Genomic DNA, 14,999 nt, shown 5'->3' on the forward strand with positions numbered 1-14,999 from the left:
CAAGCCATTTCAGAGGTTATAAAATAGAGTAACTTAAGGAGCAGTTGCAATGGTGAGACAACAGTCAAGTATTGACATAAGTGACCACCAGACATTTCTTGCGGAAACCAAGATCCATCTTCATGCAAAGTATATTTTCCATCAACTTGCATGATATGCTAAACTGGAAGATTCAAAACAAATCTAGCAGGTCCAAACCAGGAATCCATGAGGTGCTTGGGACCATCAGCAGCAGTCCTCCACATTCTGTAATCACATAGAGTCATAGAATCACAGCGTCTACAGCATGGAAACTGACCCTTCATTCCAAACAGTCCATAATCCCAATTTAAACTTGTCCCACTTGCCTGCTCCTGGCCTGTATCCCTCCAAACCTTTCTTATTCATGTATTTATCGAAATGTTTTTTAAACATTGTAATTGAGCCCACATCTACCACTTCCTCAGGAAGTTAATTGCACACGTGAACCATCCTCTGTATAAAGAGTTTGCCTCTCGTGTCTTTTTTTAAATCTCTCTCCTCTCACCTTAAAAATGTGCCCCCTAGTCTTGATCATTAATCCTATCTGTACCTCTCATGATTTTATAAACTTCTATAAGATACCTCCTATGCGCCAGTGAAAAAAGTCCCAGACTACCTAGCCTTTCTTTACAACTCAAACATGGTCCAGCATGTCCCTTATTCTACTAACATCGTTGAGGCAGTGGATCAACATTGGTTATTTTTGTTTTGTACTTTCACAAGTGCATGCTAAACAGTAGAACCAGCTTGGCATATACAGAAGTCTCACAGATCAGATTAAAAATCTATATATCTTCCCAAGACAGTTGTGAACATTGGAGGGCAATTAAACAACTAACATTGCTGTGAACATCCTATACCCTTGAAGACAGTGCATTCGAACACAAGTGCAAAGGACAAGCTAAATAACTTACTAATATCTTCAGCCTAAAGTAACATGTTGCTCCATCTTGTGTTCCTCCTGAAACCTTCACTTTCATAGGTACCATTTTTCAGTTAATTCAGTTCTCTCTACTCTGAGATAGTGCAAAGACTGTCAGGCCCTATAATACCTTAGTTGTGGTGTTGAAGAATTGTCTTTCAGAACACACAGTGTCGTAGTGAAGCTGTTCTAGTACAGCTACAACATTGGCATCTACCTGACAATGTGTAATATTGCCTAACCAAAAGAGAAAATGCTGGAAAATCTCAGCAGGTCTGGCAGCATCTGTAAGGAGAGAAAAGAGCTGACGTTTCAAGTCTAACTGACCCTTTGTCAAAGCTTTGACAAAGGCTCAGTTAGACCCGAAATGTCAGCGCTTTTCTCTCCTTACAGATGCTGCCAGACCTGCTGAGATTTTCCAGCATTTTCTCTTTTGGTTTCAGATTCCAGCATCCACAGTAATTTGCTTTTATCCAGTATAATATTGCCTAGTCTGTGCAATTCAGAGAAGGGACAACTTCAGTCTGGACAAGTTACCATTCCATTGGTTGACCCACATTCATCAGTGTGATCAGTTGCTGAATATCTTGTTCAAGAGCTCACCTCCAGAAATGACTACTTCATACAACTTGAGTTGCTGTGCATGCTGCACAGCATGAGGCCTGCCTGCAATTTGTCTAAAAGCAAATTACTGTGGGTGCTGGAATCTGAAACTAAAAAGAGAAAATGCTGGAAAATCTCAGCAAGTCTGGCAGCATCTGTAAGGAGAGAAAAGCATTCATGTTTTGACTCTAACTGACCCTTTGTCAAAGCTAAAAAGAGGAGAAATAGGCAGGTATTTATACGAGGCTGAGAGAAGGTGAGTCATGGCTCCAGAAGCAAAGGTAGCAATAAAGAGGTGATAATGACAGTGCATAGAGAGATTATAGGGAGATTAGGAGCTGTGAATGACCAAGGCTGAAGCCAGTGCTATGTGACAAAATATGTGGGGGATGGGGGGATGGGTAAAGCAGAGGCAAAATGGGAAACAGAGGAGAAGGGTAGCAAAGGAGGAAGAGGAGAGGAAAAAGGTGATGAGAGAGTGGGGAGCGAGAGAAAGAGAGACAGTCAAGAAATAAGAGGTACAGAACAGTGAAAAAAATATATAAAGAAAAAATAAATAAAATAAAATTACGGAGCAGAATGAAAACAGAGAGGTCGAGATGGGATAATCATCTGAAGTTGTTGAATTCAATGTTGAGACCGACAGGCTGTAACGGGCCTAGTCGGAAGATGAGATGCTGTTCCTCCAGTTTGCGTTGAGCTTCACTGGAACATTGCAGCAGGCCAAGGACAGACATGTGGGCATGGGAGCAGGATTGGGTGTTGAAGTGGCAAGCCACAGGAAGGTCCAGGACCTGATTGCATACAGACTGAAGGTGCTCAGTAAAGCAATCGCCCAGTCGGTGTTTTGTCTCTCCAATATAGAGGAGACCACATTGGGAGCAACAAATGCAATAGACCAAATTGAAAGGGGTACAAGTGAAACGCTACTTAATCTGAAATGAGTGTTTGGGGCCTTGGATGGTGAGCATGGAAGAGGTAAAGGTGCAGGTGTTGCACCTTCTGCGTTTGCATGGGAAGGTGCCGTGTGTGATGGGAGAGGTGTTGGGTGTGATGGAAGAGTGGACTAGCTTGTCCCAGAGGGAACGATCTCTGCGGAATGCAGACTGGGGGAGTGAAGGGAAGATGTGTTTAGTGGTGGCATCATGTTCGAGTTGGTGAAAATGGCGGAGGATTATTCTTTGCATGTGAAGGATGGTGGGGTGAAAGGTGAGATCAAGAGAGACCCTATCCTTGTTCTGGGAGGGGAGGTAGGGTCGTGGTGCGGGAGATGGACCGCATGCTGTCGAGAGCCCTGTCTACAACTGTAGGTGGGAAGCCATGGTTAGAGAAGAAGGAGCACATATTAAGAGCACCACTTTGGAAAGTGGCCTCATCGGAACAAATACGGCGGAGGCAAAGGAGCTGAGAGAAAGGGATAAAGTCCTTACAGGACGTGGGGTGAGAAGAGCTGGAGTCCAGATAGCAGTGGGCTTGTAATGGATATTAGTGGATAGACTATTGCTGGAAATGGAAACAGAAAGACTAAACACATCTTCCCTTCCCTCCCCCTGTCTGCATTCCACGGAGATCATTCCCTCTGGGACAAGCTAGTCCACTCTTCCATCACACCTAACACCTCTCCCATCACACACAGCACCTTCCCATGCAATCGCAGAAGATGCAACACCTGCACCTTTACCTCTTCCATGCTCACCATCCAAGGCCCCAAACACTCGGTTTCAGATTAAGCAGCATTTCACTTGTACCCCTTTGTACCCCTTTCAATTTGGTCTATTGCATTCGTTGCTCCCAATGTGGTCTCCTCTATATTGGACAGACAAAATGCTGACTGGGTGATCGCTTTGATGAGCACGCAATCAGGTCGCAGACTTTCCCATGGCTTGCCACTTCAACACACAATCCTGCTCCCATGCCCACATGTCTGTCCTTGGCCTGCTGCAATGTTCCAATGAAGCTCAACGCAAACTGGAGGAACATCATCTCATCTTCCGACTAGGCACCTTACAGCCTGCCGGTCTCAACATTGAATTCAACAACTACAGATGATTATCCCATCTCGACCCCTCTGTTTTCATTCTGGTCCGTAATTTTATTTTATTAATTTTTTTAAATATATATTTCTTTCACTATTCTGTACCTCTTATTTCTTGATTGTCTCTCTTTCTCTCGCTCCCCACTCTCTCATCATCGTTTCCCTCTCCTCTTCCCCCTTTGCTACCCTTCTCCCCTGTTTTCCATTTTGCTGCTGCTTCACCCATCCCCCCCCCCATCCCCCACATATTTTGTCACATAGCACCGGCTTCAGCCTTGGTCATTCACAGCTCCTAATCTCCTCATAATCTGTCTCTGCACTGTCATTATCACCTCTTTATTGCTACCTTTGCTTCTGGAGCCATGACTCACCTTCTCTCAGCCTCGTATAAATACCTGGGGAGATAGTGAGGTCTGCAGATGCTGGAGATCAGAGCTGAAAATGTGTTGCTGGAAAAGCGCAGCAGGTCAGGCAGCATCCAAGGAGCAGGAGAATCGACGTTTCGGGCATAAGCCCTTCTTCGTATAAATACCTCCCTATTTCTCTCTTTTTTAACTTTGACAAAGTGTCAATTAGACTCGAAACGTCAGCTCTTTTCTTTCCTTACAGATGCTGCCAGACTTGCTGAGATTTTCCAGCATTTTCTCTTTTTTGGTTGCAATTTGTCTAATCCCAGTGTTACTGAGTCAAATCCAAGAAACTCTTATTTAAAATATATTCAAGCGACACTTACACACCAATAAACCACTTACTCATGTTCAGTTTTGGTTTTGCTCGAACCACTTTGCTTCAGATCTGATTTCAGTCTTGCATCTAAACAAGAAATAAATCTAAAATCCGAAGTGGCTTCTTTTACAACAATACAACAGTTGAACTAATGTGGTATCAAGGACCCAAGTGAAATTATGGAAATAAAGGATAAGTCCCCCTCTCTGTGACTTACACTTAACAAAACAGATGATGGCTGTGGTTGCTGATGCCAATCATCACATCCCCAGAACATCACTGCAGGATTCTTCAGGACAGTGCCCTAAACCCAACCATCATCATCTGCTTCCTGAATGTTCTTCCATTCATTATAAGGTCATAAGTGCAAATATTCAGTGATGGGTAGACACTGTTCAATGCTGGAATTCCTGAAGAAGGGCTTATGCCCGAAACGTCGATTCTCCTGTTCCCTGGATGCTGCTTGACCTGCTGCGCTTTTCCAGCAACACATTTCCAGCTCTGATCTCCAGCATCTGCAGACCTCACTTTCTCCTCAAAGACACTGTTCAATACCAATCACAACTCCTCAGATACTCATTACAGTCATGCAAAGAAATGTAGTTGACATTAAGGCTTGGGTTGATAAGTGGCATAACTAAAATTCACGCCATACCAATACCAGGCAATGATTAGTTCCAAAAGGAAATAATCCTTGTGACATTCAACAGTATTACCATGGCTGAAACCTCAGTCATCAATATTCTGGGAGTTAACATTGACCAGCAATTTAACTGGATCTTTACTGCAGTGATGGGTAGATTCATGTTGAGGAATTGAAAGTCTCTCTTGCTGGCTGAAGAGTGACACAGAGCACGGGTAAGTAATGTGATATAGTGGGGAATCATGATGCAGAGCTTTTCAGCATCAAGGGCAGGATGGTGGCTTTCAATGGGCCCTGCTATCCTAATGTCAAGTCCCTCAACCAGTTGCTGAACACCTTGTTCAAGAGCACACCTCCAGAAATGACTTGAGTTGTTGTGCTTGCTGCTTGGCATCAGGCCTGCCTGCAATTTGTCTAGTCCCAGTGTTACTGAGTCAAGGCCCTTAAGTGGTCATTAATTGACTTAGGAATTGATTAGTTGAGTGTACTGAACAGCTGGTTTGTAAAGTACAGTAATGCTAACATTGTGGGTTCAATTGCTGTTGTGGCTGAAGTTACCATGAAGGACTCTCCTTCTCAACATCTGCCTTTGCCTGAGATGTAGTGACCCACAGGGGTAAGTGGGACAATGATGTTGTTACCTTTACTAAGGACTACAATTAACAATGGAACAGAAAGGTCAACTATTGGCCTTCCCAGTCATAGAAGTGGGCAGGTGGTGAGGTTTGGGTGCACCGCCATTCTGTCAAGTTCAATGTCCTTCCTACCTCTATGCACATTAGCAGAGGGAACGAAAGATTCTGCCTTCTTAAAGCAGGTCAGAACTGAATATTCCAGATCATTTTTAATTCTCCTTCTCAACATCTGAGCAAATCAGAGTATTAATAAATCAGTCCCCTGGCAAAGTTTTATTGACAGCACTTTCCAAACCAATGACCTCTACCACTTAGATGGACAAGGGCAGCAGATAATTGGAAATGTGTAATGACAAGTACCGCTCCAAGTCACGTACCATTCTGGCTTTAAATATCTCATCTTTTCCTCGTATATCTTTTCATTATCCTTGGTTGAAATGGGAGCTTAAAGGTAAAAACAATGACTACAGATGCTGGAAACCAGATTCTGGATCAGTGGTGCTGGAAGAGCACAGCAATTCAGGCAGCATCCGACGAGCAGCAAAATCGACGTTTAGGGCAAAAAAAGCTTGCCATCTAACAGCATTATAGTTAGACCGACACCATATAGGCTACAGTAGTTCATGAAGGTTGTTCTCGAAGACAATTAGAAATGAGTAATACATTTTAGCCTTGCCAGCTGTGGTTACATTCCATGAATGAACTCAAAACAACAAGGAGAAATATAATAGAATGTAGTGAGATAAGCCAAATAAACTCATGGAGGTAAAATGAGCTACAGAATGGAGAAATCTGAAAGCCAGGGCAAAAACATTGCAGTCAATTTTCTGGTATACTTGGAAAGAATGATATTTAGGGAGACTATAATAATGTAAGTGCAGGGTCTGGTGCATGTGTGAATGTGGGCTGCAGCATTTTACATAAACAAAAGCTTGTGGGGGAATGAAACAGGGAAGCTGCAAGGAAAGTGTTAATTCATATGAACCTTGAGCTGTTGAAAGCACAGCATTAGGTTTTGTTAACAAAGTAGATTAAGCAATATTACAGAGTTAGAAGGCATTGCTTTTAATAACTGACTAAATATGAAGCTGAGTTCAGGGTCAAACAATAGTTCTGGACTCACATTCTGGCTGAACTTGACAGGCTCAGTAGGAGATGGCAAAGCTGCCCCTTTCTCCATGATGGGACCATCAGTTTGCAATCCAGTCAGAAATGGATAACAACCCATTAGATATTCTGACTGCAAAACTTGAACAACAGCCAGTAATAAAATGTGAATGCATGAAAAATAGCATTGGAAAGTGAACAATTTTGCTGCTAGGTTACAAGTCCACCCATGAGTAAGCGTACTCTCAAATAAAAGTTCACGTTAATATCTTCTTCAATACAACAGTACGATATCAAAGACCAACTCTGAGAAAAAGAAAGTGTACACAATCCTTTGTAAAAGGACCAAACCATTAACCTCTGCTGCTTTTACAAATAGGCTTACCACTTGGTACAGTTCACTACAAGCTCAAACTTCACAGTACTCACTTAGTGAGTGTGAACAGCTCAACTCGATCCAGCAATTGCAGCAGCTGTCTTTTTCAGACTGTGCCATTTAAGGTTCAGATTATGCCACTTCATTGGCAATTTGCTTCACATCATGAGCTCAAACACTACTGTAAACCGCTGAATCAGCAGCCCCATTTAAAAGTGCATTCGTTTGCAAATGGTGATAAATAAACACACGCCTAAACTGCCCTTACCGAACATTCCATTAATCTCACTCTTTTCAAAGAAAACTGCATCACTAATCATGGCTTGTATAGCCATGTCAGATTTCTGCCTTGGGGCATTCAGTGCAAAACTATTAAACCCCTTGCACCAAAACAAATTCTCATGTGTAGTTGCTGCTAGTTCATTGAAAGCAATACAGCAGGAGAGAACAGAATAATATGACATCAATGAAAAAATCATTTGAAGAGCTGAAGAACACAACACAGACAGCTGCAAAGGGAATGGCAGACACAACAGGTTAGTAACTAGACAAACAAAATGGAGGGGATTCACGTGGAATCTCAGAGAGTATAATCATGTTACTTCTTTTTAAAGTTAAACTTTTTCCTCACCTTTTAGTGCAGGCAGCTCAAGAGGCCGTTCAACAAGTGGCTGAATCATCCAAGGAAACTACTAAAACAGGTATCTCAGAGAACTGAGCTCTCCACTGTTTGACAACTCAATCTTTCACAAACGTTGAAAAGTAGAAATGCAGGGTAAAATGTTCTTTGAAATATTCAGCTCTTCCATGAGATACAAAAAAAATCAGAAAATTTATCAGAAATGGTAATTTAAAACCATAAAGTCCTCTAAATACCATAAATACATCAGTTTTTTACAAGTTTTGAAACATAGTTCTGTATTTGCAACATAGCTTACAAATATTTTAATGCATCCCTTTTAATTTACAGTTAGCTTATTATAGAATTATAACAGAAAGTACTGGAAATACTCAGTAAATCAGGCAGCATTTGTAAGGAAGAAGTAATGCTTCAGCTCAATGAGATTTGCCCTGAAATGTTACCTTTGTTTCTTTCTTCACAGATGCTGCCTGACTTAACTGAGCATTTCAAGTATTTCTTCTTGCTTTTATTTCAATATTCACAGTATTTTGCTTTGGTCTTACCTTAAATGACTTAGTTTAATTGTACAGCTTAATTTTGTATTGAATGTTTTACTAGTAATGATTTAAGATTTAACTTCCTGTTTGGCCTTAAAGAATCCTAACAACATTTCTTTATCAGAGATGTCAACAAATTTTAGTCTTATGAATATAGAACTGTCATGTCATAATTTTAATGTGAGGGTCAATGGGGAGAGATATACTCCTTACATCAATCTTGACCTTGTCAATGAAATGCTGGGAATATTAATTGTTTAATTAAATTCATTGTTTATTTTATTAAATGATGTAGACCTGAACTCTTGTTGGCAATATTCTTAAATTATGTTGATTTTTAAATTTAAAATAGGTGTTCTATAAGTATGATCGTTAAACCAGCATCAAAACTATGTAATAAATACAAAATCCCAATTTTTTTCCCTTTTTAACACATTTTCTGACCAAACGTTTTATTTTGTCTTCGCCAATATGTCATCATGTTTGGTAGGCAATGCCATCAAATTTTTTCTGAACTTTTGCTGATTCCTTTGGTATTACTACCTTTTGGACTATTAGTTGTTTCTGGTAAATATGTAGTTATTAAGAAAAGGAAATAACATGAATAAGTTAATATCACATGCATTGGTCTATCATCCTCAGAGCCTTGACTAAGTAATATGATAGGTTAGTGTTCTTCAGAATAAGGTCTGATTGCACCCTCATCTAATCTCACACACACTTGCAGAAAATGTCTAATCAACATTTTTAGAAATGTCATTGCACAAATCTGGAATTTGAACCTAGCCTCCTGGCTCAGAGGTAAGGACACTACAGTTGTGCCTCAATAGCCCTTTCACATGCATTTCTGAAATAACTGCACAGAAGCCAGTATTCTGTCACCATTCAGCATGGTGCACAGTACATGGACTCTGACTAGCTAGCTCAGAGCCAGTCCTTAGAGTGAGGATTCTCTCTGAATCTCCTTTGTATATTTGGCAGCCAGTGCTCCCTGATTGGCTCCAGTTTAACATCCCCAATCAGGGATCTCACTGTCATCAGGCCCTCATTCTAATCTCTACAACTTCCATATCTATATTATGAATGAACCCCTTCAGAGATGCTTTGCACATTCTGGAGCAGGTGGGACTTGAACTCAGACCTCCTGGTTCAAAGGCAGAGACACAGACACAGCACCACAAGAGCTCTCACATGTACCTCTATCAACAATCAGATGATCATTATCAGCTGTGGTTACCCTGGTCATTCCTGCATAAACCAGGAGCCATTACACTCTGAAGGACAGTTATAGTGAGACAATTTAGCACATAGCATTGATTTAACTTGTGGGTTCAGTTACTCATTCAGCTCTCATGGAAGCCTTAACAAAGTCAGTTGATATAGGAGGACATGGTCTTGACTATGGGGTTTTCAATGCTACTCACTTATTTTTGTTTTTGTATATGTCCATAGCTACTGAAGAAGCATCGAAACAAACACAAACTGCTATCAACTCTGTTGCTTCCAAAGCACAGGACAGTATCAAAGGTTTCGGGCAGAGGCTTATGCAGAAATGAAGTCTTTCCTGTGTTGTGCAAATCTTAGAACTTTCAGACTTACTGCCATCTAATTCTTCCCAGTGACTTTTATTAGCAATAATATTTAGAACTGCAAAAGTGAATAGAAAGTAGAATACAATTTCTAATGAAGTCCAAATTCAGGATTCATAGATGAGTCTGGCAGTTAGAATTACAATGCTGCTTTGTCTTACATCTTAGTCTGGATGATGACTGTCACAAATAATTTTAAGTATAATTCAATATTTTAGGGTTTTATTATATTTGTTATTTGGCAGAATAAAACAAACTCACACTTTCATATTTAAAATATATAGGAGAAATTAGATAAATGCCAATGTCTGACAGGAGCTATAATGTCAAAACGTGCAAACATATTCAAATAGGAACTTCAGAATTCAATATGAGAGCCTAAATAATGGACTAATACAAAACATTTTAAATTATATGATCCCTTTATATACCATTAAGTCTTTCCTTGCAGCTGTACATGTAATTCTCTAAAGTGTCACAGAGGAAACCTTCACAAAGGAATAAAAGTGAATATAGAAGAAGCATTTCATGCTAAACAAAAACTGTACAATAAAGTCCATAACAACTAGAAGAGAACATTGTAAGCTCATCAAGATTTAAAATAGAGAGGTACATAATAATTTTGCATGTGATTTTTTTTTTGTACTGACTTAGATAAATATTATTTCCAAAAATGTGTTGAATCATACTTCTTCTTTCGAAAGTAAATGGTTCACAAGGTACAGGGGTTTTTAGTAATTTTCATTTTTTAATGAAAGGTAATATTTTACCTAATTTCAAACAATGTACTTTTGCTGATCAAAATAAGGAATATTTCTTGTCTGGAACAAAAAAAAATTGCACTTTCAAACGTAACCTCATCTAATCTCATTGTAGGAATACAAGAAAAAGTGGAATGGGAAAAGCCCATTCAGCTACTGACCCTGAACAAACCACAATATATTTATAAATAACAGCTAACTAAATGTTACAGGTGCCAAAACATACTACATTATACATTGAGATGACAGCATATTAAGATGATGATTGAATTTTACACTTGATAGTGAACCAGATTAGATTCTGTCAATCCAAAATGTACATATGCACGGGAATAGGCTGAAATTGCATGATGCCATTGTTAATAATTGACCAAAATATCATCCATGACTGTTAGATTGCACTGAGTTGCTAATTTCACTTTTGATTAATGTTATAATTGCAATTACATAAGATATTATCTGTGGGATAATGCCTTACTTTAAAGTTAACGTTTTTACAATTAAAATCTGAAAAATGAAATAAAGCCTCCTGATGAAGGATTTGTCAAAATTGTTAAAATTCACCAGTACAGATAGCTAATGGTCTACCAAATCATTTCACTAATATTTGATTTTAGTTTTTCAACAGTTATTTCCTCAAATACCTTGATGAACAGTTTCCTCCTTCTCATCAATAATTGTTAAAATAGTAATTTCAACTTAAAATTTATCATTGATATTTCATATTTTGTTTATTACTGTAATTAGATAAATCTACCTGTAAATTACTGATCTATTTATGGCTATTTGTAATAAATTATAAGTTGGAACTGTTGTGCCTAAAGTGTTTCTAAACATCATCCACAATTTAAGAATTACAATGAATATTTATTATAAGGCGTCTTATGTTTGAAGCTGCAATTAAAACTTTTAAGATTTAGGATGAACAGATACAAATTTGATTTTATATATTTTTATACAATGAGTGTTGATAATACTGTTTGATGATTTGATGGGGAATGGTGGTGCTATTGGGTCAAAAGGGTTGGGAGTTGGTGGAGGGTGAACATGCAAAAGGAATCACTGAGTTTGGGTGTATATTGACATACTAATACTAATGGTGCCAAAACTTAGTCATAAATACATCTTCTTAAGAACATTCCCATCTGTTCCAGACAAGAAACAGTGTTAGCTGGAAAACAACACAAAAGTCTGAAATGGAATGCAAAATAGGTAGTGAGCTTACAAAGCTGCTGCATCTGGTGACAATAATTCTCAGCACTGCATAAAAAATTTTGATTCTGTGATACAGATGATCCGAGTTTTGTTTTGCTTCCAAGGTGGACTTTAATATTAGGCTAAATTTGCTGTTAGGTTCTGGATTAATCTGGTATTAATGCTAAAACGATACCAAAATTCTGTGTACAAGATTGATGTAACACTTTTAATTATAAATTCATAATGCATTCAGTATAATACTGAAAACAATCAATGTAATTCAAAATATGTTTGATTTCTATTCAGCTGAAGTTTAAATAACTCAATATACCCTTTCCAAGTATCAGGATCTCATTGACATAATCAATTTCAACATATTATATTGAAATGTCAGAGGCCACATTATATCCGTGTTGATAGCAGTCAATTATGGCTGGTTTACAGGATTGCCACATAGTATAAATTCTGTTTGTGGAAAATAATCTATCGGAACATACATTGCATGAATTTCTGCCTATCTGTTTCTTTTTCAGTCTTTCATGAGATGTAAATGTCACTAACAAGGCCAGCCCCACTTATTGCCCATGCCTAATTTTCCTTGCTTGAGTGACATGCTAGTCCATTTCAGAAGGAAACCACATTACGATCAGTCTGGAGTTACACTGAGGCTAGATCAGGTGACAATATCAAGTTTCCTTCCTGAAAGAACATTAGTGAACCAAGTGGAATTTTGCAACAATTGAGGAAAGTTTCACGAGACCATCTTTACCACCCAAAATCACAAACCTGACTGCCCCGGTCCACCCATCATCTCCGTTTGCTCCTGCCCCACCGAACTTACCTCTGCATACCTTGATACCGTTCTTGTCCCCCTTGATCCAGGAACTCCCCACATATGTTTGGGACACCACCCATTCCCTCCACCTCTTCCTTGACCTTTGTTTATCCGGCCCCCAAAGCCTCATCTTCACCATGGACATCCAGTTCCTGTACACATCCGTTTGGCATGACGAAGGCCTCCAAATCCTCCATTTCCTCTTCTCCCGCAAACCCAACCAGTACCCTTCTACTGACACACTCATTTGATTGGCTGAACTAGTCCTCACGCTCAACAGTTTCTCCTTTGAATCCTCCCACTTCCTCCAGACCAAAGGGGTAGCCATGGACACCCAAATGGGCACCAACTATGCCTGCCTTTTTGTTGGGTATGTGGAACAGTCCATCTTACGCAGCTACATCGGCAGCATTCCCCACATTTTCCTCCAGTACATCGATGCCTATATTGGTGCCACCTCTTGCTCTCACAAGTAGGTTGAATAGTTCAACAACTTCATGAACAGCTTCCACCCCAACCTCAAGTTTACCTGAACCAACTTGGCCATCTCCCTCTCCTTCCTGGACCTCTCCATCTCCATATCTGGCACCCGACTTAACACAGACATCTACTAGAAACCCACCAACTCCCACAGCTACCTCGACTACACCTCCTCCCACCCTGCCTCCTGCAAAAACGTTATCCCTTATTCCCAATTTCTCTGCCTCCGCTGCATCTGCTCCCAGGAGGACCAATTCCATGAAAGAACATCCCAGGTGGCCTCCTTCTTTCCCTCCCACATGGTCAACGATGCCCTCCAGTGCATTTCCCGCACTTCCCACACCTCTGTCCTTGAACCCCACCCCTGTAATTGCAACAAGGACAGAATCCTTCCCGCCCCCCCCCCCCCCCCCGCCGGTCCTCACCTTCCAACCCACCAACCTCCAGATACATTGCATCATCCTCCGCCATCTACAAACAGACCACACCACCAGGGATATATTTCCTTTCCCACCCCTATATGCATTCCAGAGAACCATTCTCTCCACAACTCCCTTGTTAAATCCAGGCACCCAACCAACCCACCCTCCACTACATGCACCTTCCCCTGCCACTGCAGGAAGTGCAAAACCTGCGCGCACACCTCCCCGCCTCACCTCCGTCCAAAGCCCCAAAGGATCTTTCCATATCCAACATAGAGTTACCTATACTTCCACCCATGTCATCTACTGTGTCCATTGCTCTTGTTGTGGTCTTCTCTATTTTGGTGAGATGGGATGCCAACTTGCGGAATGTTTTAGAGAACACCTCTGAGACACACACACTAAGCAACCTCACTGACCTGTGGCAGAACACTTTAACTCCCCTTCCCACTCTGCCAAGGACATGCAAATCATGGGCCTCCTTCACTGCCAAACTCTCGCCACTGAACGCCTGGCGGAAGAATGCCTCATCTTCCCCCTTGGGACCCTCCAACCATTCAGGATCAATGTGGATTTCACCAGTTTCCCCATTTCCCCTCCCCCTACCTTATCCCAGATCCAACCTTCCAACTCGGCATTGCTCTCTTGAACTGTTCTACCTGTCCATGTTCCCTCCCACCTATCCACACCACCCTCCTCTCTGACCTATCACCTTCACCCCCACCTTCATCTACCTATTGCACTCCCAGCTAACTTCCCCCCCCATCCCACCCCTCTCCCATTTATCTCTCAGCCTCCTTGGACCACCTCCTCATTCCTGATGAAGAGCGTATGCTCAAAACATCAACTGTCTTGCTCCTCGGATGCTGCCTGACCAGCTGTGCATTTCCAGCACCACACTCTTCGACTCTGATCTCCAGCATCTGCAGTTCTGACTTTCTCCATCTTTACCAAAACTCAGTTCTGTGTCAATTTCAGGGCGTGAGTGTTTGAATTCTCTGCAGCTTGCGTGTTATGTATTCATCATACCTCTTTGTCACCCCACTCATGCTATTGTGCATTCACCAATGGCAGAAATAGTTGGCACTGCTGTGATCTCCCAGGATTCCAGCCACCGAAGCCATATTTAAAGTCTAGTCCAGCATCAGGACAAGCACTGGCCTTCACAGTGCCTCTTGTGGGTGGAAGCCAAAAAGTAAAAGCTCTGAGGGCACATAGCTGGGATAGCCGACACTAAATTGCAATACATTCATAAATGTGTTGATTTTTTTAATCACATGTCTCATTGACTGTTGTTATAACTGCAGCTATAAGAATTAAGTTACACAGGCTAACAGACCATCTTAGAAATTTGTCTGAGGGAATATTACACTTTACCCAATGCACAACAAAGTATAACGTTTTCTCATTTTTCAATATGGGAGCATCACTTGTTGGAAATCCTTAAAGTACTTCACACAATGTTCAT

At 40.7% G+C, this 14,999-nt stretch overlaps 1 protein-coding gene across 2 annotated transcripts; it reads left to right on the plus strand.

Annotated features, from left to right (window-relative positions):
- Window positions 1–7,457: 7,457 nt before the first annotated feature.
- Window positions 7,458–11,406, plus strand: adirf (adipogenesis regulatory factor). Of its 2 annotated transcripts, none has more exons than XM_087995377.1 (3): window positions 7,458–7,604; window positions 7,707–7,769; window positions 9,700–11,406. In XM_087995377.1, the coding sequence occupies exons 1-3, from the start codon at window positions 7,526–7,528 to the stop codon at window positions 9,801–9,803; spliced, it is 246 nt and encodes an 81-aa protein (XP_087851503.1). In that variant the 5' UTR covers window positions 7,458–7,525; the 3' UTR covers window positions 9,804–11,406. The 2 variants fall into 2 exon arrangements, with proteins under 2 accessions (XP_087851503.1, XP_087851502.1); XM_087995376.1 differs by having other exon boundaries at window positions 7,467–7,604; window positions 7,683–7,769.
- Window positions 11,407–14,999: the final 3,593 nt, after the last annotated feature.

This window comes from Chiloscyllium plagiosum, unplaced genomic scaffold (genome assembly GCF_037043375.1).
Source record: "Chiloscyllium plagiosum isolate Xiang-an unplaced genomic scaffold, Cpla_swu_hap1 HiC_scaffold_16, whole genome shotgun sequence".
Lineage (NCBI taxonomy): Eukaryota > Metazoa > Chordata > Chondrichthyes > Orectolobiformes > Hemiscylliidae > Chiloscyllium > Chiloscyllium plagiosum.